The sequence below is a fragment of the Hippocampus comes genome, unplaced genomic scaffold (assembly GCF_001891065.2).
Source record: "Hippocampus comes isolate QL1 unplaced genomic scaffold, H_comes_QL1_v1.1 scaffold51, whole genome shotgun sequence".
NCBI lineage: Eukaryota > Metazoa > Chordata > Actinopteri > Syngnathiformes > Syngnathidae > Hippocampus > Hippocampus comes.
The window spans coordinates 2245248-2269161 of NW_017805497.1; the positions used below are offsets into that span (position 1 = coordinate 2245248).

Here is a 23914-nt window from a genome sequence, read left to right on the forward strand (position 1 = left end):
GTGGGCAAGTTGTTTACATTTCAAATCATTCAACAGCCTGTAAGTCAACGACAAGCACACACTCAAACACACCAGTGCACCCATTCAAACACACACACACATAGTCCAGCGACTCGCAGATAACACAAGACCCACATTACACAATCTACTTGTGTTGATCCTTCAAACTGGAATGCACTCATTGGGCGACGGAAGCCGTCCCAACTCCTGAACATTTTTGTCAACAAGAACATAATAAGGTGAGGCTGATCATTTTATTGCTTTCTTTTTTTTTCTCTTGGTTCCTTTGGTAATGTCAATATTCCCAAATTCTTCTGATTATTGGTTACACCATCACATTGTTCTAGCAACTGATGGTTTTACAACACACTGAAAGGACAGGTGTTGGTTTTACAGAACATTTCCATTGTGATTTAGGTTTCTCCGTGTCATCATAATGAGCAACAATTGGTCAGTCTCGCTGCTGGTGTCTGTGGTCCTTGCCCTCACAGACCTAACTCAAAGCTTCCAACCACTCTTTGTGTCTGATGGAAATTCCACTTCTCACCGCGACATTACCCAAAGGGCAATACTCCGAAAGACTGCCGAGGTCTGTCGAGACATTGCTGTAGCAGAGGGAAGGGACTTCATTCTGAATGTAAGAATCGGGGCACACTTGTCTAGTTCCATACAATCTCTTTGTCAAAACTCCACAAAGAACTTTCAACTTTTCTCTTGTCTTTAGGTTGATAACAGTCTAACAGTTGACCAAGTACAAGAGGCATGTTTGTTTACGGACAATTCCACCTCGCTTCTTTCCAGCGTCTTGTTCCATATTTCCATTGTCAATATGTACCTCAGCAATGCCAATGTGGATTTAGCGTCTATGCTGAGTGACGAGCATCATTTTGATGGTGAGACGTTCCAGAAAGGGAGAGACCTAATAACAAAAGGTACACAAAACCATCTGTGTGAGTTGATGATCCACCTGCGCTGATTTCCTTTCTATTCGGTATGCATTCTACATGTAATACAAATATATGTTAAAACAGAGTATACACAACCATGTCTCGTAAAACATTTAGTGTTGTTTTTGGAGTAATTGCTTTACTCTATGCCTGCTTCATGTCTGTTCCCGGTGATGCTTTTTCTGCTTTTATACTAGAATACTATTCAATTCATAACGTTATTGGTAATGGAAGGTACACTTTTAAAAAATGACACCAGAAAGAAGGAGTGACTTGGCTAGACAAAGTGCCATCGTATAATGGGGTTGTGTGTATCCACCTACATTGTGTTTTTGTTTTTTATTTTTGGTTGTCCAGACTGAGTTCATTTGCGCATTGTCTCACTGTTGTACCGTGTGTGCAGGTGTGTCTGCTGTGAAGGCCAGTGTAAAACTGGAGAACTTCATTACAGGGCGCTGGACTCTTGGACGTGTATGTCACACTTTGCAAGTGAGTTTCAGGACTAGTGTAGTTTAGGAGCTGTGATGTAATCCATGAAACACATATGGTGTGTATGAGTTACAATACTGTCTATTAACAGGACTTCTACAGCCACAGTAACTGGGTGGAGTTGGGGAACACGTCTCCTTACAATGCCCTGATCAAACCTGACCAAACCATTGAGAATGTTGCAGGTGGGATGCTGTTGTTTGCACTTACAAGACATGCTTTCCATAGCAACTAGTGCTTTGTTGGAATGTCCGAGTATATGCTTCAGTGAAATACCACAAACGGCGACTGTCACCTAATCATCCATACATCATTGTGAGGTGAGGTATGACTACCCTAGGATGGTTTGTTTTTAAACCGGTCCTGATACAATGAGGCTCCTGAAGCGCACTTGGGGGATCCAAAAGCCAGTACATACCTCAGGTGTTTCACAGAGGGCTCATGAATGGAGATTTTCAAGTACATTGAGTGAATTGACTGAATTGTATTGAGGATCTTTAGCCCATTGACAAATATTCGCATATCTGCATTTTGGCCTCAAACATTGCGAAGAGCATATACTGAAGTCACCTGAAAAACAGAAATTGCAGTGCCTGGGAATTGACCTATGGCATAAAAGGAATTTGCCTCAGAACCCAACTGGATGTTTCCATTCCCTGACCAGGATTTGAATCCCAATTTCTGTTTCCCTTGAGCCAACAAAATGTTCTAGGAATGTTTCTGAAAAGTATTCAGGTCTAATAGGTTCAGCCCGCCCAAATCCAATCTTCAAGAAATCTGCTACATCAAAATAATTAACCCAACCTTTGGTTAAAGTCCCAATTTGCTTAAAATCCACAGCTCCCTAGTGGGCTAGGAAAACCACCCAGCAGTATTTAGTATATACATTAAAAACAAAATTGTTGGCTAGTCCATTTTCAATTAGTAGTCTACATATATTGCATTCTACATATCCTGCTTTTGCTGTGTTTTTCACAGTTGGGGATATTTTTGGTTTGAGATCTTTCATTTCTTTTAAATCTATGAGACCCATCCCAAGATCTCCAGCTTAAGCTACAGCACTACATCTAGATACATTGTTCCTCCCAAAATTGTGTCGAGCCTTGTCTTTTAAACTCTGGTTATTGTATTTATGATGTGTTTTTTTTTTTTTTCTAACTCAATTTTCTTGTAGGACCAAATATTTCAACCTGTAGAAACTGTACAGGAGAGAGCTGCGACAATAACATTTTGCCTGACATACTGCAGCAAGGGCTTCTTACTTCTGGCTACTTCAACCTCATATCCTCGGAAAAACCAGACGGTAACTTTGTGAGAACTTGCTTATTCATTGTTGTATGAATGATTTGCTGATTTAAACAAGCATTTTGACTAACTACTTGGATAGCTAGCTTTGCTCACCCTTTTTAGCTGCACTGAAGAAAACTCAAAAAATATATCAGACCACGGTCAAATCATTCATGTAGTGCTATTGTAATCAGCAATCATCCAAGTGAGTGGTACACAATCCAATGTTTTTCTTTGTGCTTCAAGGTAAATGCAGCCATGGTGGTTCTTTTGACCAAACAAGTAAACGTGACCCAGTTGGGGGCATCAATAAAGACCAAATTGGGTCCAGCCATGGTTCACTACACCATGAAGCAGCTGATTTGGCCGTAAACGCTACTGTGGAGCTTCTGGAGGACATCAGATCAGCTATAGGAGACAAGAACTTTCTTCGGTACACGACAAGCACACTTTTTTTACTTTGCATTCTTGGTTCCAAAGTCCAACTGGTGATGAAGACATGCAGTGAATAAGTATTGTCTCTTAAATCCTTGCAGATTGATGGGCCTCTCCCAGTCCTCTGTACTGTGTTTTGTCATCGACACAACTGGCAGCATGAGTGATGACATTGCTGAAGCAAAAAGAGTTTCCTTTAACATCATTGACAGTAAGCGGGGAACCCTACAGGAGCCTTCAGCCTACATATTGGTTCCTTTCAATGATCCAGGTAGTCAGAAAGCAATCATGAAAAGTGTTATCATGCTTCCAACTTTTCTATGGGGTCAGGTTGTAGGTTGTAGTGAAAAATGAACTGTTACTACCTGCAGGATTTGGACCTCTGCTAATAACGACTGATGCAGACAAATTCAAAGAAAGCATCAATGAGCTGACGGCCAGCGGAGGCGGAGATGTCCCAGAGCTGTGCTTGTCTGGACTTCAGGTGTTTGCAGCACAGTGAATCGTTTAAAAAAAAAAAAAAATACAATTTCTAATTTAGACACTAATTCACGAAATCCGAATTACACCACTAGACTTTGCCGTCTCTGTTTTGGGGAATTCAAGAGAACAGAATGGTGTTACATCACATAGAAATTCATGTCTTAAGTGCAACAGAGACAGTGATTCAAAATCAAACTGTGGAAGATAAATTACTTTTCTTCCAAGTCAACGGATACATCTTGACTCGTCTGTTTTTGGCTGACAGCTTGCCCTGACTGCTGCTCCACCCTCATCCGAGATATTCGTCTTCACTGATGCTCCAGCAAAAGATGCTGACTTGAAAAGCACCATCGCTGCCCTTATAGAGAGCACCAAGTCGGAGGTGAGTCACCCACCCATCCATCCATCCATTATCTGAGCCGCTTATCCTCACGAGGGTCGCGGGCGCGCTGGCGTTCCGCCAGCTGACTTAGGGCAGTCGGTGGCGTACACCATGAAGTAGTTTCCAGCCAATCGCAGGGCTGGGTCACTTACATCCTCAAATATCAAAACACAGCAAGGTCTGAGTTACATCTGAGCCAATGACAACTTAGTGCCCACAACAATTATTGCCACTAAAATGAATAACTGGGTTTCTGCAAACAAGGTCCTCCCTTATGCCATGTTGTTTGTTTGTGCCTTTCGAAGATAATCAGGAGTAGTCTTTGCATTTAAATGTGCAAGAAACCAATGGGGTAAAAAAGTGTTTCATCTCAATTTAGCTTGGACTCTATAAGTTTAGAACCTTATACAATTCTCTGTTTATTACACAAACCACCAGTCTGAGTGTATCTGGTGGACAGAAATGTTTAAAATGTGTGTAAATTTGACATTCTTGATGGGTATTGTTTTTTTGCTCTCTTGAATTTTCAGGTCACTTTCATGTTGACAGATGTCTTGACCAGTCGACGCAAGAGAGCACTGAATCAAGCTGACGCTCAACTCTACCGTGACCTTGCCCGGGCCTCTGGCGGTCAGGCTATTGAGGTCAGCAAGTCAGACCTTGTTCAAGCTACAAGTGTTATCGAGGATTCCTTACAGAGTGCAGTGGTAAGTGAAAAATAGAGGAGGAAACCAAGTAAAAAAAAAAAAAGTCCAATATTGTTTGAAAATTCTCTCTGCTGTCTTTTTCAGGTAACTGTCTTTCAAATCATGATGAACCCTGGAAAGCCTGATAATTTTACATTTACTATTGATAGTTCACTGCGAAACATTACAATCTACATCACAGGAACGTCCTCTCTCTCCTTTAATCTGACCAGTTCTACAGGTATTATAGTTTTTCTAGTCCATCTTTTTCTTTTTACAAGATACCAGCCCTTAAAAAAAGGAAAGGCACCAACTGTTTATTAATATCAAACATCTTTTTACGTCACTTTACAAGGTGTATCTCAGAGCTCCAGCGAGTCCAGTGGCCCTCTTGCGTCTTTGAGCTTGGCAGGTAACCTACGACGACTGAGGCTCAACAATGACAATGAAACAGGGCTGTGGGAAATCAGTGTAGACTCCAATGACCCCTACTCGGTAAAGGTCGCAGGTCAGTCGTAAATTATTATTAAGAGGGGAAGATCAATTGTCTTTTATAAATGTTTTGACCATTGTGAATGTTGATACTAGGTCAAAGCTCAATGAACTTCATCTACAATCTTGTGGAAGCACATGAAGGAGTCCACGCAGACTTCTTTCTAAAGGAGGGACGTCCTCTTTCGGGTGATATAGCCATCGCACTCTTTCCCCTCAAAGTTATCAATCATCCATGTCCCCAGTCTTTTGTTCATGTCCCAAGATGTGTAAACTATGCCATGTGTCTTTCTTGTGTTCAACGTTCAGGCGGTAATGCCACCCTCCTGGTCACAGTGGCAGGGAGTGACAGTGTTAAGATTCCAGAGGTCACGTTGTATGACAGCTCAGGGCCAACGGAAGTCACCGGGACCTTGCAGGCATGTTGGATAACATTCTTCAACATAGATAACTCAATCCATTAATCACAATGTGAATATGCCACAGCTAATCATTTTAACACGAAATACATGATATTCCTCAAAAACTTTTCACTGAATGGCTGGAAAGTGAAATCGGTATCTCTGAATATTTGCTGACAGGAGACCTCTGGGAAATGTTTTTTTTGTTGTTTTTATTTGGTAAGACAGTGTGCCAAAACAAGAGTTCCCATTTGTTTGATACAGATTTCACTAATGAGTTCAGGTGGATATTTTATATGCTTTTACGACATTGGTTTTGTCCTTTTCTCTACAGTCATTAGGAGGTTCTAACTTCCTGGTGACGTTTAATGAGATCCCAGCGGGTGAGTTTGTGGTTCAGTTGAGAGGAGAAGACAGCAGCTCATCATCAAGATCAACTCCAAGCAGTTTCCAGAGGCAGGGCTCCACTCAGATTAAGACTTCAAGCATCTCAGTGACTGTGAGCTCAATCACTCTCGGACATTCATCGTTGTTGTCAAGGCTCCTAATGATTTTAATAACAGCATCAGTTTCCCAAGTATACCTGTAGACACCGGCTTCTTTGGTCTGTTTTAATCAAACTAGTTCGTTTTCTCTCTCTGAATTACAAAATCCGTGTTTCCACAAACATTTTAACACCGGCAATGTTTATGGTCGATTCAGTGTTCATGAAGCTGAACTGATCGAAACTGTAGCAGAGTAAGTGAACCGAGCCTACCTCTTCGTACTAAAGGCCGAACTATCTGATAAATTGCAGCAGACTTAATTTGCTGTCACCGATACAAAACTGTGAACACACTTTAAATGGCTGTGCCCCTTTTTTTAGGCTCAAGCCAACAGCACCAACATCGAACCAGGTTCCACTGTCTCCATCCCTTTTACGGTCTCCACAACAACCAGCGGAGTCGTTAACGAGACCACCACTGGGACATTCACAGTGCGTGCTACCAACGACCGCAGCTTTGACTCCACATCGCCCGGTTCTGTCACCATAGAAACAGACAGTGAAGGGAAAGCCAACGGCACCGTGACCCTAACCGCTCCTGACAGCGCGGTATCGGGAACCGACGTAACGCTTACGATTGAGGCGGAAGATGCAGCTACAACTGATATCAACTATATCGTCCTTAGATTTTCAATTGCTCCTGAGGTAAGGGAAACGCCCTCAAACGGGTCTAGGATCCTGATTGACATTAATATGGCTCATGGGGTTTTCATCAATACCGTATTTTCCGCACTAAAAGGCACACCTAAAAGCCTTCCATTTTCTTAAAAGCTCACAGTGCGCCTTAAAATCCGATGCGCGTTTAATATGGTCTTTACAGTAATATGTCAACCCCAAAATGGCTCCTTGCTAGATACATGCTTACAATGCAGAGTTCAAACTTAATGCGATCGGTTTCGCAGTTGAACACGGAAATAGAGCTGCGGCAAGAGAGGTCAACGTTAACGAGTCAATGTTATAACTTGCTGTTGATTAAGTGAACTGTGTCGCTGCTTTATTCAATAAGTTTTTCTGACATTTGATCATCGCTACAGTATATAAATCAGGGTTTAGTGTAGTGTAGTGTTCTGTTGGCATTTCCTTGAGCGTAACTCCATCTAGTGGAGTGGATGTATTGTAGATTGCGTCTTATAACACGGTGCGTCCAATATATGAAAAAAATTACAAAATAGGCCATTCACTGAAGGTGCGCCTCATAATCCAGTGCGCCTTATAGTGTGGAAAATACGGCATTGCATATATGTTGTGCAATTAGCAATTATAATTTCTTGACTGTCTGCCTTCAGGTGACCGACGTTAACAGACCAGTGTGCCAAGAGGTCAGTACATCCACCAACTGTTCAACTTCATCACTCTGTGACTCCTCCCAGTGGATATTTGTGGCCAACTTGACGGACGGTATCAATGGGACAGGTATCGAAAGAGTCACCATCCGTAAAGGGTCCGGCACCCTCAACACAACCACAGTTGTGGGGCCAGGAGGCGAGAACATTACTGTGGCCTCATACCAGGCCTCCTGCTGTGCAGACAGAGTGGAGCTGACTGTTGTGGACAATGTGGGAAATGTGGGCATTTGCGTGGGCCAGGTGAGACAGTCCACCACAGCGCCTGTGACTGCAGCTCATGTGACTCCTAACACCACGTCCACTGGAGGGGATTGTCTGAGCACAACACTTTGGGTCTGGACCACTGTTGTGGCACTCACACTTTGGAAATGAAAGAGATGCATGGAAGTATATTGATTGTAGTACATTATTCAGATACTTTGATTGACAAGCTGTAACAAAATCGAACAATATTATTCTATTGGTGTTTGGATGTGAACGGTAATCATAATTTAGTTTTATAAGATGTATCTACTCAAAACATGTTTATTGTACACAATAGCATAATGAATTGTATAGCATAATACATTTTTATGAATGTAATTGAACATCTGTATGGGATTACAGCAGTGCACTCTCACTTAACCACATTTGGTTGAAAAAAAAATCGATATGTGGAAATAATGCTCAGTTTTGTAAGAATTAAACAATATGTTTAATAGTGTGGTAGCAGTTTGCAGTGATGTGAAACTGAGCATGAAGAATAGAAATAAACCATAAACTCAGTTTTGAATGCTGATGTAGTTTGGATTATGAAATAGTTGCACTGAGAAAATCATAGGTTCATCAAATTGTATCCACAGATGCGGTGGAGAAAACCGTCTATTTACTGAATGTAGAAATATAGGTGAAGTCAAGTCAAACATTTTTATTGCATATTTTAGTTTGCTGCCGAAATCATATTGCACAAATACACTATTCATGCTTTGTGTCGACTAGTGGGGGTGGGTAGAACACATTATTTTAAGGAACATTTTTCAGGGGCGATGTTTTGAGATCTCCACTCTGCGACCCAATTATAAAAGTCGTTTGAAACTTACCCCTGCTCCGACCATGTCAAAGTGCCAGCACAGGGTTGACTGCTGGTCTCATGGTATTTTGGTGAATTTGATTGCAGGGCAGGCAGGCAGATACTGTGAGCTCAGTGCAACTCCCCTCCAGGACTGGAATTGCCTACCCCTGGTATAAAAGGACCGATGGACAGACAGGGAGTAATTGTAGCTCATGTCTAATGTGTTTAATTCAAGATAATACTGACTGTAATATAGCCTCAACATTGCAATACATCTTCTACAGTCTAAGACACTGCAATATTAAGATCATACACAGGTAGACTTGCTACGCTTTGACAACAGCCTTGTCTCATCCTCCACAGTCATTCGGAGGTTCTAACTTCTCTGTGACATTCGTTGAGCCTCCCAGGGGTGATTTTGTTGTTTGACTGTGGGCCAAAATTTCTCCACAGCGATGTGAAGGACTCATCATCAATTTTCACAAATGCTTGATTTCAGTTATTGCTGCCAAGTGTGGCACAACTCATAATTAGGTCCAGGTGGCAATTACTTTTTCCTGAAGGTACAGATATGTTTGTGTTTTTCTTTTGTGCCTTAATAAATTAAACTGGTATTTAGAAACTGCATTTTGTATTTCACTGAGTTGTCTCTGTGTGATGTTAAAATTGCTTTGATGAACTGAACCCATTGTGTGTGATAAATATGCCAAGAACACAGAAATCAGGAAGCGGGCAAATACTTTTTCATACAGAAAGATACTTATAGTAGACTCTTAAAACTTAATTAGTTTCCATTTAAGATGGAAAAAGTACACCTTATGTACTTATGTTGAAGTAAACTTTTGAAAGTATACTTGATATATGTTTTGTAAGGGCTACCCCACTGTACAACAGTAAAGTGTCTGTTGTGCTTTGCCCACCTGACGAGAGATGTTTGTAGACCAGGTAAGGTCGGCTAAGATATGACCCCAATAAAATCAAAGCTCTCCACCCTCTCTGGCTCCTCGGCTGTTGGTGTCACACTGTCGTCTCACATGCTGAGCTTCCTCCCTGTCGGCTCATGCCTTGTTGTCATTGATCAATCCTACAGAGGTGATGTCTTCGGCAAAACTAAGGATCACGCTGCTATAGGGTGAATGGAGTAACAGGCAATATTGGTTTTCGGCCTCTGGATTCTCTGAATTGTCGGTATATGTTCTTAAACAGTTGAATGTTCACAACACACTGTTCACAAAGTAGTGAACCGCACCCCGTCCTTCAAGGTTTCATTTTCCTTTCCGTGCTTGCAATTATTCTAAATATAAGTACCTAATTATACAATTACAGCATTGTGTTACGGCCATCTACAGGAATGTGTAATAAAAAGAAAACGCGTAAGGGTGTGTCATTGTGTCAGGTTGTTTCATTTTGTCTCTCGCCGCTCAATCTCCATTCAAATCGTCAAAGAGGAAGTGAGGAGAGCACCCAGTCAAATGCTCACAAGGGGACTCGGGAGAGGAAACACACATCGTGCTATCTACCTGGGACGTTTGGAATGTTCTCATGGGGAGGCTGAAGCGGTTCAAAATCGGACTGCACTTTTTTCAATGAGTATTGAAGTGAGTATGCCAATTTACATTTTGGGTCGATAAAATGGAATTGCCCCTCAACAGTGCTTTAATTACATACAGTCATTCAATGTTAGTGTTATCAGTGAACATAGGAAATATGCTTAGTTGTGTATTTTTATTTGTCTAGTCACTGCTTTGTTTTCAAAAATGTTTTGTATTTGGGTTTTTTTCTGTCTCGATGTTTTCAGTTCATCAGCTAATATATTTCCAATCTCTTTATTTTACTTGGTTACACCTGGTTCACTGTCTGGACCGGTAGTGTTGTTAGTTAAATGTCGTGAGCTGGCATATTATAAATACCGGTAATAGTTTCAAGAGCTTGTGCAAAATAATGACATTTCAAGAACGTTTCCATTGTAATTTCAGTTTCTACTTATCTTCCGTCATCATCATCATCGTCATCATGAGGAATATGTGCTCATTCCTGCTGCTGTTGGTCCTCACCTTCACAAGCCTCACTCAAAGCTTCAAACCATTCTCAGTGCCGGATAGTATCTCCATGACTCACCGTGATATTACTGAAAGGGCAATTCTCCAAAAGACGGCCGAGGTCTGCCGATATCTTGCTGCTGCAGAGAAACGGGACTTCACTCTGAGTGTACGATAGCACTTGTGTATGCAAGTATCTCAATTAGATGCCATACATTTTGAAGTTCAGAATTGTTTCGAAAATGTGCTAACTTCATCCGTTGGGCTTTGGAACCAGGGTGTGATCGTTTGGATCCTGCAAACTAGGTTGAGGCAATAGCTTGGGGTATAACAATGATGATGATATTGTGATATTAAAATTGTCACAGTATTCAATGTAATTTTCAGATTATAAAAGCAGCACATCTCTATCAAAAACAACTTTCTGCCTGCTCCAGCCAAACATTGTGAACTACATAGACCATGTTGCTTTGAACAGCTGAGCCAATAACTGAGCAAGCCAGAACAGTTCACACTCTCAGAGGATATTCATTCACCCATTCATCCATTTTCGAATTGGCTTTATCCTCACAAGGGTCTCAGGCGTGCTATCCCAGCTGTCATCGGACAGTAAGCGGGGTAATGTTTTTGAAAGTGTTAGTTTTGGAAATTAAATTTACACGGTGGTTCCGTAATTATTCCCTCTGCTAAAAATGTAACTGTTACAGTGGAAAAATGATTCTTGTCCAACCCCACACCACAGGACAAAGAAAATCCATAATGAGACACCCGGGAGGGAGGGAAAATGCTTAAATTTGTCCCATTGTTGATTCAACTTAACAACTAAACCACATAAAACAAAGGGCACTGACAGTTCAGGGTTAAACCACTGTCACTGTGAAATATGAAAATCTAAACAATAACACAGACGTTAACTCAAATTTCAGTTGGTCATCAAAACTTTACCATTTATACCAGGGGTGTCAAACTCATTTTAGTCGCGGGCCAATTTGGAGTTGCGATTTCCCTCGGAGGGTCGTTATGGCAATGAAACCACCAAATTATTACTTGTACACAACAAATGAATAGCTTACTAGTTTTGAAATAAGTCAAGTCAATTCTAATAGTTTGTTCAATTATTGTTCAAGTGAGTGTAAACAGGGGAACAAAATTATTGCAAAATCTCAACGTTATTTATTACACATGTATTACATTGTTATGACAATTTGACATTTCGGTACAGATTTTAGCCAGTTGACACATACAATGATTTGGCGGGCCGGATCTGGCCCCGGGCCTTGAGTTTGCCACCTGTGATTTACACTGTTGTGTCTTTTTTTTCCAGATTGATGACAAACTAACAATTGAACAAGTTCATGAGGCGTGCTCGTCCTACTCCTCAGATACTTCAGGCTTAATGCTGTCCAGTCACTTGTTCACCGAATCTCTTTGGAATATGCACTTCCGTAATGGACTCGTGGATTCAGACTTTTTACTCATTGCAGCGCGCCATTTTGATAACGAGGCATTCCGGGAAGGACGGAACATAATCACACAAGGTACTTCCTGTCTTCTTACCACATACCAAACATAGAAATGGAGACTGGCACATGCGCGCACCTTAGATTGTTCCCTGTAACTGAAGAAGAGAAACTGATTCTAATTTAGCTGGAGAGGAGTCTATAGTCAGTGCTACAATGCGCATAACTTTGCATTTGCAAGTACAGCCATGCTCCACCGTATCCAGCAGATGGTGCTACTTTACTTTCACATTCATTCTGAGTAGAATTGCTTCAATTGGGACAGTAGACCAACCTTCATTCTTGTTTGGTTTTGTGTGAACATTGCTGTTGCTGTTGAGAATAACAGGAATTAACAGAAGCACATACAACAGAAAGAGAAAGTTCACCTCTAACTTACTCTCCTCCTGTTGTATTCTGTACTCCTAAGGTGTGTTTAATGTGAAGGCCAATGTGAGAACGGATAACTTCATGACAGGGCGGTTGATCCTTGGATATATATTTCAGACTCTCCAGGTGCGTTGCAAGATAATCTTGTTGATATTGGTGAATTCTGAAGTGGTGTCATTTTGGAAGTGAGATCGTATCAACAAGCAATGTGAAGTGTGTGTGCATGTATTATATCATTGTATCCTCCAAGGACTTCTACAGCCACAGCAACTGGGTGGAGTTGGGAAACACGGCACCTTACAAAGTTTTGATTGAACCTGACCAACCCCTTGAGAATCTGGCAGGTAGGAAACTGGATTTCTTCACATTCATGGGCATCCTGTCCACCACAGCAGCAAAGAGCGGTATAACCGTAACCATCCCCAAGAGCGTAGATAGCACTGTGATCAGATTCATGACGGCAATTCGTCTCTTTCATTCTCGTCACATAAGGCAACAAAAATCTCCGGTAAAAGAGAGGCCTTTGAGGCTGCATAGCGTGCTACAACTACGGAGGCATTGAAGTGACACAACGATGTCTAAATTTATACTATTCCATGATATATATTATGTCCTAAACATAAATATATATTCGGGCTGTCACTATACTGAATATTTTTAGAATGATTATTAAAGATTCGTTATTACTTAGTTATTCTGCATTTAAAAAAATATTTTCCCATTAAGTGAATACTGTTGTTTGTTTGCTCTCAATCATTAAATAAAACCAAATAAACACCATGCCATTTCTCTCTCTCTCTTTCTCTCTCTCTCTGAAATGTCCTAACCTGATTTATTTATTTATTAAAAAAAAAATGTTGCCCTGCTTGTTATGCTGGGTCAGGTAGCTCCTTGTAAAACATGACACCCTATAGTTGCCATGGAATTTATTATTATTATTATTATTATTATTATTATTATTATTTTATTGAACTTTTACATTCCGACACAGAAGCTGATTTCACTAGATTGTCAATGTCCGTATTTTGTGTTTTGCCTAAGTCAGTGCCCTCACAGTTGGGAGATTTAGGAAAAAAATATTGCCGTCCTTATATCCATTACAAATTGCGAGTCACATACATGCAACAATAAGAATATTACTTTTAAAGAGTGCATTATTATTGTTATTATTATTGCAGCGTCTTTCATTAAACCCAAGGATGCTTAACATAATTAAAAGATTATTTAAAAAAAAGTTTTTAAACGTCATCATTATGGACTGAGTTACTGTTAACAACTTGCCTCACGATGGTTGGAAAATTAAACTGACAGCATCTAAATGTACATTAGGGCCATTCAGAACTGATTTATATCATTTTAGGATGTGATTTTTCTCACATTTGCTTCATTTGTTTGCAGGGCCAATAATGCCCACCTGTAGAAACTGTAATGGAGACAACTGTGATGACAACCTTGTGTCTAATGTGCTACTGCTGAAGCGTCTCACCTCAGGCTACTTCAGCCCCTTCTCCTCAGAAAAGCCACGAGGTAACTAACTGTGAGGAACTGCGTGGAGTCTTTCTTTCATGGTTAATCATCAACATATTTACTGTAAATAAAATAGCAAACCAATCGAAAAAGAGGGCCTGATTCACTAAGATCCCAAAGAGTGGACCCTAAATTGCATGTTTACTCTCACAGACTGTTTGATGCAGGGCGCTGTGCACCTGATTTAAGATTGGGATCTTTTACAAAGATCCCCAAATGAAGGTGCAAAATTGCTTGTTCACACCGACATATTTCGAGCGCTGTTGGCAACAATAAAGATATTACTGAGTGTCATAAGAGGGCCGAATTTTCGCGAGCAACCACATAAAAGCCATGTTTTGTTTCACCAATGTCATCGTGAGAGCTTATCATGCATAATTTTGCTTTTAACGTATGGCTTGGCACTCCCAAAACAGAAGACGCAAGATGAATTCAATTCAACATTTTTCGGTGAAAGCAATCGTGAGTGCATCCGGTTTCATGCCGCTCATTGCAAACTAGTTGAATGTGGGATGGTTTTAACATTGAAAAGGTTGACTGGCATACAATCTTGTTTTGTCTTTTTCTTCTGAGGTAAATGCAGCCATGGAGGTGATTTTGACCTGACGAGTTTACGTGACCCAGTGGGAGGCATCAATAAGGAGCATGTTAAATCCCGCCATGGCTCACTTCACTTTCAAGCAGCCAATTTGGCTGTGAATGCTACGATGCAACTTCTGGAGGACATCAGATTAGCTGGAGGAGACAAGAACTTTCTACGGTAAGGGAAAGGTTCCAAGGACAACTGATGGTGATCTGTTGATCAGAACAAAGACATTTAAGAAAACAGGGAGAAATTCAAGAAACCATGATCGAAACGTGCTTTCAGTGTTTGAAATGTTGTTGTTGTTTTTACTTTCCGTATTTAACAAATTTGAGTCCAGGATTTATTCTTTGGCTTCTCCCATCCGACACACAAATCAATACACAGAGCTGAAGAATGGAATGAGATGAGGTGAACCGTCAAAAAAAAAAAAAAAAAAAAAAAAACAGGACGCATCTCATGGGGTGAAGAAGAAAACAATGAAACAAAATTCATGTCACAATGCTTAAAAATATGACAGAGGGCAAGGTGGAAAGTGGCTATGTTTTTTCCCCTCATGGAATGAGGACATAAGGGTGCTGTGTCTTGGCCTTAGTTAATGATTTCACTGTTTTCGCCATGACTGTAACAGACTTGGTGGGGGTTAGCATGCATAGAAATTTGCATTTGTAGTTTTTGTTTGGTGTACATATCGAGATACGTATCGAACCGTCTTTTATTGGAGAGAGATTTTGAAATGTACCGTTGCTATATATTCGCCATGTGGTAGGCTGGATATCCCCTTTTGTAATACGGGTGCCCCATGACATAATTTCATGAATGGCAGTGGGGGGCGGCCAAAAGAAATTTGCCATCCACTGAATGCCCCAAAGAATGGTTTGATGCCCCTTCATGAATGATCGCCGACAGGGAGAGGGAGATTGGAAGATGAAAGATTGTTTTTGTTTTTGTTGATTACACCTCTGCTTCTGATCATTTTGTTGGGAGAGTAACCGCTCAGGCGGATACGCCACTTTGCACATCACTGTTCCTGGAGTGGAACAGTATGTGAAACAGCTGAGAGGAGATTCTGAATCTCCAAATCTGTTCCTCAGCCAGAGAAGGCTCTTCTGGTGGCACACTACCCTGGAAGAGAGTCAGCAGCCTGTTTCTTTTGGCTGCTGCCCCTGCGACCCGGTTCCAAATAAATGGGTGGATGGATACAACATAATGCTGTGCTTGTGTATCTGGTGTATTCTTCTTTACGTTACTTTGAGCAAAGTATATAAAGTTCTTATCTCTGTAATGATAATCACGTTTTCCTCGTATTCCTGCAGACTGATGGGCCTCTCCCACTCCTCTGCGCTGTGTTTTGTCATCGACACCACACGCAGTATGGGTGCAGAAATAAACGAAGCCAGGAGAGTCACTTTTGAACTCATTGACCGCAGAAATGGAACCCTGCTGGAGCCGCCGGCCTACATATTGGTTCCTTTCAATGATCCAGGTAGGCTAGTCTAGGAAAAGAGGTTTAGGGTGCCAGAGCGAGGTCAGCGTGTGCTACAAAGACCGGGGGCAGAGGGCTGCGCATCGACCGACAGGGGATTGGGGTGAGGGCACTTGCCACTACAAAACCACGCACAGGAAATCTGTGAGTCAGCCATATCTAACAACGGCAACAGGGAAGGTGTAGACAAGCAGTTATAATCGTCAGCTGCCAGCAGGTGGATCCCACTTCAAGAACTCTCGGACATATGGCTGTGGTGTCCTTGAGCAAGGCACCAATACCCCAAATTGCAGCCCCCTCTCCAATGGGTGCCGCTAACAGTGTGTTGTCGCTCTAATGCACAAAAAAGTCAAGGCGTGGGGGCCAGATCCAGGCTGCCACGTCATTTGATGTGGCCCGCTTAAGCAAATCATCTGTTTCAACTTCCATGATCCTTGCTTAAATCTGTACCAAAATCTCAATTTGTCATACGTAAGAAATAACGGTGACATTTTGCAATAATTTTGTGACCTGGTTTATATAGAATTTAATATATATATAATATTGGTTTATATTCTAAATATTATATACATATATATATAAGAAAACTACTAATCTGTCTTATCTTGCTCTAATGGCTGAAATGCAGAGGTCAAATTTTGTGTGTATATATATATATATATATATATATATATATATGTTATTCATTATCATAAAATATATTGAAATGAGTAATCACTGTCATATTTGTCAGGTGTCTAAATAAAGCTGCCCTGTGCTGCCTAATTTCTGGGAGGACAACTTCTTTTGAAACAGCAGACATAAACATTGACAGAATGCATGTTTCTGGAAAAAGCCAGCCCCCAACACTGAATTAAAGAAAGAAAGAAAGAAAGAAAGAAAGAAAGAAAGAAAGAAAGAAAGAAAGAAAGAAAGAAAGATCCAAATTGGAAAATGAACCAAAACAACAGATGCTTCAAGAAAAATCCCAAAAGAATGATGACCAAAAAGAAAGCTTTTGAGAGATTCCGAGCCCAGATGTTGATCACATAAAAGGTTGAATGACTGCGCATCTATTTTTTAAGGGCAGGTATAAAAAGTTTGTGTTGAACAGAAGAAATGTTTAAATTGGGTTGTGTTACAGAAGTTCGAAGATTTGACTGCTGTTTCTCCAAGAGGCTATTGCATGTTGCTACATTTTACCAACCATGAAACAAAAGCTACAGTAAAAAATAGGGCATATTGATCTGGCAAATGTATCACTCTTTGCAGATGTTGGACCTCCATTAATAACAACCGATGCAGACACATTCAAAGAAGGCCTCAATGAACTGACTCCTAATGGAGGAGGTGACAACCCAGAGATGAGCTTGTCTGGACTGCAGGTGTCTCTTGTTATACGAGTATAAATTTCTCATTTGCAAACGAAATGCATAATCAGACTCCATCTAAATTAATTGGCTTTTTATTCAAGTCAGTTGAAATTTGAACACTTGCTATTTTGCAATGTACTGTTTTTTTTTTTTTGCTCACAGCTTGCCCTTACCACGGCTCCATCCTCAACTGAAATATTTGTCTTCACTGATGCATCAGCAAAAGACGTTCATTTAAAGAGCACCATCACTGCTCTTATTGAGAGCACCAAGTCTGTGGTAAGACTTTTGAAATCCTTTTCCCGCATAAATTGTAATTCAGCTTCACAGCACTTTGACAGTATGTCTTACGGCAAATTAGAGCATGATCATGCTTTCTAAATCATTGACTAATTGTTTGAACTGCAACGTCGTTGATGATGTAGTGGTACACAGGCCCGACTTGTGAGAGAAATAATTAGATGATACGGTGGTTAATCAAAACTCACAAAACTCCGATTATAACTTCAACTCTTCACTAGGTGTCCTTATCCTTTCAAAAGAAGAGATGAAAATGTCTAAGATGTTTGCTGGCATTTTCAGGTAACATTCTTGCTGACAGAGACACTATCCAGTCGGCGCAAAAGAGTGGTGACCCAAGAAGGTGCTCAGCTTTACCGTGACCTTGCCAGAGCATCTGGTGGTCAGACCATTGAGGTCAGCAAGCGAGATCTCCCTATGGTTACAAATGTTATACAGGATTCCACAGACAGTGCAACGGTAATAAAAGGAATGAGGAAAAACACATCTATAAAGTAGATACAGAAAATATATATATATGTCCCATGTTTTTCAGGTGACAGTTTTTCAAGAAATGAGCAGCCAGCCCGAAACATTCTCATTTACCCTTGATAGCTCACTCAGGAACATAATTATCTCCATCACGGGGAAATCATCTCTCACTTTTATTCTGACCAGCTCCACAGGTATGATGGCTAGTCTAGTCCAACTTTTCCCAATTGACTAAACATCAGCTGGGAAATCACCAAGCGTTTGTGCATATTGAGCATCTCTTTCCTACCTTTGCAGGAGTATCTCAGAATTCCGGTGAGTCCAGTGGCTCTCTGGCGTCTTCGACCTCGACGGGTAATCTACGCCAATTGAGGCTCAACGATATCAATGAAACAGGACTGTGGGAAATCAGTATTGACTCTAATGATCACTACTCATTTAAGGTTACAGGTCAGTCAAAGGATGGAACATAAATGGTCTCTTACAAAGATGTGTTGAAAATTGTAAATATTTGTTTTACCAATGTTGACATCAGGTCAAAGTCCAGTGAACTTTATCTACTACCATGTGGAAGAAAGTGAAGCACCCGTTGCAGACTTCTTTCTGAAGGAGGCACGTCCTCTTACAGGTCAAACATCGTCTTCGATTGCAACGTCACACACCTTGTTATTATCTCTCCATGTCCACACTCACGGGGTTCGACAGTGTATTTTACTTGCACTTGCAACTTAGAATACTGTAGTAGATGCATGAAAGTAGCCCTTGTGCAAAGAACAAAGTAGATGACTGTCCCCATGAGCGAGAATACAAATGCTTTTACTTCCTATGCACGGAGCCACACTTTTTTTCCTTCAAAATCCGGGATCAGCATTGAGCTATGAGTCATGTCTCGTATTCATTTTGATCATGTACCGTTTTCACTGGAAAAAAAATGACATTTGTCTCTCTTGTGCAAACTTTTAGGGGGTAATGCCACTATCTTTGTCACAGCAACAGGAAGTGACAGTGTAAATGTAACAGAGGTCACACTGTATGACAGCTCGGGCCCAACAGCGGTCAACGGAATATTGCAGGCATGTTGGATATATTCATTAAAAAGAGAATACACCAAAGGCTAAGCATCAAACACCAAATAACAAACCTAGAAATATTTTGCCCCAACTTAGAGCAGTTATCTCAGAAAATGTGATGGTTGTTTGAAGATTGACTGATTCAACTCAACTTTCCATGACCAACCTCGAGAATTGACAATATTTACTCGAGGATTCATCGTCAATCCAATTCGCTGTTTTAACTTTGACTTCTGCTTAGAGTGGTATGACATTGGATATTGTGTTATGTAATCAGTAAAACCTAAAATATAGTCTCTACACGTAGAAATGTATTGTGATGCCAACAATTTTCCTGATTAGGAAACGATTGGATGACAGAGCAAGCCTAATCCAAATCAAACCCCTCATAAAATTGCAGGTAGAATTGCATTTTTTTTTTCATTTTTCTTGTCCTTTCTCTCAGTCATTAGGAACAACTGGCTTCTTGGTGACATTCAATGAAATTCCAGCAGGAGATTTTGTGGTTCGATTGAGAGGAGGGGGCGGCGACTCATCCTCACAGTCAACTCCAAGCATGTTCCAAAGGCAGGCCCCCACTCGAATCAGGACTTCGAACATCGCTGTGATTGTGAGCCTAAACTTTTTAAATTCTCAATCAAATGAGAGCAGATCTCACCTTTGCCCTCAAGCCTGAACAAAATTTCAAGCATTTTTTATGACTATTGGATTCAGTCACAAGAAATGCATTTGCAACAAGGCCCAGAACAGTTCTTCAAGCAGTCTTTGACTGCTCCATTTGCTCGATAACTACCAGGGTTTGGATGATAGCTTCTAAGCCAACCAAACAAAAAGCGTTTTTAACAAATCAAAGCTGTAAGTTATGAACAAACTCTAAAATGGCTGTCCCCACTTTTCCAGGCTCAAGTCAACATCACCAACATAGAACCAGGCTCAACCATCTCTATCCCTTTCACTGTCACCATAATGACCGGAGGAGTCCCTGACGAGACTGCAAACGGGACATTCACGATGCGTGCTATCAACAACCGCAACTTTATTTCGTCATCGCCAGTGTCTGTCACCATAGAAGCAGACAGCGGCGGGAAAGCTAATGACACTGTGACCCTAACCGCTCCTGCAAATGTGACATTGGGAACTGACGTGACACTTACGATTGTGGCGGAAAATGAAGATGAAACCGATCTCAACTTTGCTGTCCTTCGCTTTTCAGTTGGTGCTGAGGTAAGAGAAGAGTAATCAAGGTTATTTCAGATTTTGATCAACAGTGTCGTATAAGCTGGTTGTGGGAAGAAAAATCCTTAATGTTGTCAGAAAGATGTTTTAAATGGTGACTCAATCACAGATACATACAGTATTTTAAATGAAACTGCAATTTTGAGACACAAGGTCTGCTAATAACAATTCACCACTGATATTTGCATTTTGTTCATGCTTCTACATTTGTGTGTCTCCAGGTGGATGATATTACCAGGCCAGTGTGCCGGGTGGTCCGTAAATTTGCCAATTGCCCAGCCGATTTGTCACGCTGTGGCTCTTCTCAGTGGATGTGGGTTGCCCAAGTGACCGACGGAGTCGATGGGACGGGAATTGACAGCATCGTTATCCGCGAAGGGACAGGCATGCTTCGTACGAGAACTTTGGTGGGGGAAGGGGGTGAAATCATCACCGAGGCCTCCTACCAGGCCTCCTGCTGTGAAGACAGAGTGGAGCTGTCTGTTCTAGACAACGTGGGAAACGTGGCTCTTTGCATGGGCCGGGTGAGACATTCTACCACAATAGCACTTGCACAAAAATGAACTATTGCATTCAAACAACTGAAGACTTTCGAAAAACATTTTAACACCCGATACTGAAGATGAGGAACTCTTTTAAAGTTGATTTTACAGACTGACTGTTTCATTGGAAACTAAGTAAGGCTTCATCAAGCCACACACACTGAATAAAACACCGCCCACTGAAAGACAAACAGGGCGGTATCAGAATAGTACAACACAACTGATAGTGTGCCAACCAGGCCACGGGCCTCAGAGAAAGAGCATATTTTCGTGAGGGAACCTCAAAACCTCTTGTGGTTACGGCAAGCGGTCGTTGTGAAAAGTACATCTACCTCTTAAAGGGACAAGAGCAAATTGGATACGAACAAAGAGAGTGATAAATAGACGCAACAGTCTCCTACTGCCTTTGCGTGGGGGAAATACGTCCTGACTGTTGTTTGCGCTTATGCACCAAAGAGTAGTTCAGTGTACTCGCTCTTTTTTGGAGTTCTCGGAGACGGTGCTCGTCACGGATTAGCCATAACAAACACCATATTCAGAGATAAGGGTGTCCACATCTGCACTTAAAATAGGGACACTTTAGGCTGCAGTTCAATAATCAATTAAAGAGCGGTAAAGAGAGAGGCGGAGCTGTCAACTGTTGGCTTCGATTGGAGGGGAAAACGCCAGCCTGAAATGGCAGATCCAAATGTTTTGTGAGACTCTGATGGGAACATCTAGCAGAATCCACTGTAAGAAAGAGCAGAACTTCACGGGGTAGGCGGGGTTCATTGAGTCAAACTACAAGGGGATACAGTTACATACTGTAGTTACATAATACATACCATAATCGTATATGACGAATAAGGTTGATAACAGGCTAAAAAGTTGCAGCTATTACAACAGTTTCCCTCACTATCTTTTGAAATGAGGATACTGGGACGGCACTCACACTGAAGTTTTACCACAAGGGTCCGTCCACTGGAAGACCCAAAGCACATCATGTATTTCTAGACTGTTATGACACACCCACTTGAGCTTATTCATTCGCTTTCTGTAATCCAGGTGAGTGATGTTCTCCCTCCGATGTGCCAGAAGGTCAGGACATCCACCTGTCCATCCTCTTCATCGCCTTGCAACTCCTCTCAGTGGGTGTTTGTGGTCAATGTGAGTGACAGCATCAATGGAGTGGGCGTCGACAACGTCACCATTCGTGCAGGCAACGGCACCCTCAACACAACCACAGTGGTCAGGCCAGGGGGCGAGAACATCACCGTGGCCTCCTACCAGGCCTCCTGCTGTGAAGATAGAGTGCATCTGTCTGCTATGGACAAGGCCGGAAATGAGGTCATTTGCATAGGCCAGGCTATCCGAGAATCCACCACAGTTGCACCTTTGACGACAACAACTAACATTTTCACAGGCAATGGAGGGCACGCATTTCGCACGTCACATTGTCTCTGGATAAATCTTGTCTCACTCGCACTTTGGAGATGAAACTAATTGCAGTGTTCCCATACGATTTGCAAACCGTAAAAGGGCTTATAATTACTCGTAGATGGTGTTAAGTCACTACTTGATGGTCCTCAACCCACGTCAATATAATTTTTATGCACTAATGTACTACAGGATGGCGCCAAAGCAATGTTTAACGAGACAGCACTTTGGTCTGAGCACGAAACAGCCAATAGGGTAGTTGATTTTTGGTTTTTTTTTCTTTTTCCAGCAAATAACTGAGAATAGAGTACCCCCCCCCAAAAAAAAAAATCAGTGGAAAGGTGTAGGAACACTGTACATCAGTTGGAGGAAACATATCTGGTACTTTGAGCATTTGTATCTAGTTATTTATGGATATAGGTGTATGCAGTTACAGTTGAGTTAGTTCGTCTATCAGGAAATCAAATTATCCGATATTGTGTTTTGATTTGGTGTGTAAAAGTACATTGTAATAGCAGTAGTTCTAGTCAAGTTGTGAAAGTGTAACTTTAACCAACGCATGAATTATGGAATGAAAAGAGACATTAGAACTAACTAACGTCTCTGGTAAGTTATGACGATGTTGATGATGATTGGAATGGGAGGGGGGGGTGGGGGAGGGGCAGATGGACCAGTTAGAGATTGTATGGGAAATAAGTTTAAAATCTAAATATGAATATAGCATTGTAAATGGCAAGCATGATCACAACCTCACAATAACGATACCTCAGTGCTCTGGCGGATCTGCAGATTGGAAAGGGGTGGCGGCACCCACCTCCACTGAACCCTTTGCCACTCCAGTTGCCACCTCTACTGTTGTCAATGAATCAATCAATGATAAATTAACACATCCATTCCCAAACCACGTGTGAGCGCATTTTTTTTTATTATCCAAGCGTTTTATACTCCTGCTTTTTTTTTTTTTTTTTTAAATAATTGAGTTTTTTATCCATTGGAGACCCTGGGACCGAGCCAATGTGTTGCCCAAGGCGAGATTTTATTTGGCGGCCCTCTCCATCGACGATTTACATACGCTTACAAGATAAGCTGAATTTTTAACATTGCCTTTAACTACCATCCATCCATTTTCTAATTCGCTTATCCTCATGAAAACTTCTTTGGCAAAAACAAGAATCTGAAGAAACCCTTTCTCTAGTGGTCTGGTATTTTGTGTGGGAAGAGCACCATACTTCTTTGACGCATTCCGCCAATTGAGCTCAGCACTGCCACCTGCCAGGAGCAGCACTGTGCTGTCAGGGCTCCACCGTGCATGTCCATCCGCCAATCACAAAGACTTACCATGTCACACACATTCATCTAATATATTAGACAGACTGTTGAATGTCAGCATGCCCAGTGCATGAGTGATAAAAACATTAATGTGTCATAAAACATTTATATTGCCGATAGGAAGCCAAACA

The 23914-nt window shown here is 41.3% G+C and overlaps 2 protein-coding genes across 2 annotated transcripts; both read left to right on the plus strand.

Moving 5' to 3' along the window:
• On the plus strand, positions 1–9017 carry LOC109519759 (von Willebrand factor A domain-containing protein 7-like). The gene is made up of 19 exons (XM_019876474.1): positions 1–239; positions 418–637; positions 725–932; positions 1351–1436; positions 1528–1621; positions 2611–2739; positions 2970–3156; positions 3260–3429; positions 3530–3642; positions 3907–4023; positions 4554–4730; positions 4815–4950; positions 5065–5217; positions 5298–5390; positions 5511–5620; positions 5937–6101; positions 6468–6791; positions 7433–8860; positions 8907–9017. The coding sequence occupies exons 2-18, from the start codon at positions 437–439 to the stop codon at positions 7862–7864; spliced, it is 2895 nt and encodes a 964-aa protein (XP_019732033.1). The 5' UTR covers positions 1–239; positions 418–436; the 3' UTR covers positions 7865–8860; positions 8907–9017.
• A 937-nt stretch (positions 9018–9954) lies between these two features.
• LOC109519794 (von Willebrand factor A domain-containing protein 7-like) lies at positions 9955–23914 on the plus strand. The gene is made up of 19 exons (XM_019876527.1): positions 9955–10141; positions 10520–10751; positions 11907–12120; positions 12512–12597; positions 12722–12815; positions 13870–13998; positions 14572–14758; positions 15898–16067; positions 17319–17431; positions 17582–17698; positions 18002–18178; positions 18255–18384; positions 18488–18640; positions 18726–18818; positions 19154–19263; positions 19706–19870; positions 20161–20484; positions 20718–21020; positions 22083–23914. The coding sequence occupies exons 2-19, from the start codon at positions 10557–10559 to the stop codon at positions 22512–22514; spliced, it is 3192 nt and encodes a 1063-aa protein (XP_019732086.1). The 5' UTR covers positions 9955–10141; positions 10520–10556; the 3' UTR covers positions 22515–23914.

What these genes read in the sequence shown, in the direction of transcription:
- LOC109519759 (XM_019876474.1), top strand. Translation starts at nt 437, where the DNA reads ATGAGCAACAATTGGTCAGTCTCGCTGCTGGTGTCTGTGGTCCTTGCC. An exon ending in GAGAGACCTAATAACAAAAG is followed by an intron (nt 933 to 1,350) that starts GTACACAAAACC and finishes CCGTGTGTGCAG; the next exon opens with GTGTGTCTGCTGTGAAGGCC. An exon ending in TGTGCTTGTCTGGACTTCAG is followed by an intron (nt 3,643 to 3,906) that starts GTGTTTGCAGCA and finishes TTTGGCTGACAG; the next exon opens with CTTGCCCTGACTGCTGCTCC.
- LOC109519794 (XM_019876527.1), top strand. Translation starts at nt 10,557, where the DNA reads ATGAGGAATATGTGCTCATTCCTGCTGCTGTTGGTCCTCACCTTCACA. An exon ending in AACGGGACTTCACTCTGAGT is followed by an intron (nt 10,752 to 11,906) that starts GTACGATAGCAC and finishes TTTTTTTTCCAG; the next exon opens with ATTGATGACAAACTAACAAT. An exon ending in GCTTTTCAGTTGGTGCTGAG is followed by an intron (nt 20,485 to 20,717) that starts GTAAGAGAAGAG and finishes GTGTGTCTCCAG; the next exon opens with GTGGATGATATTACCAGGCC.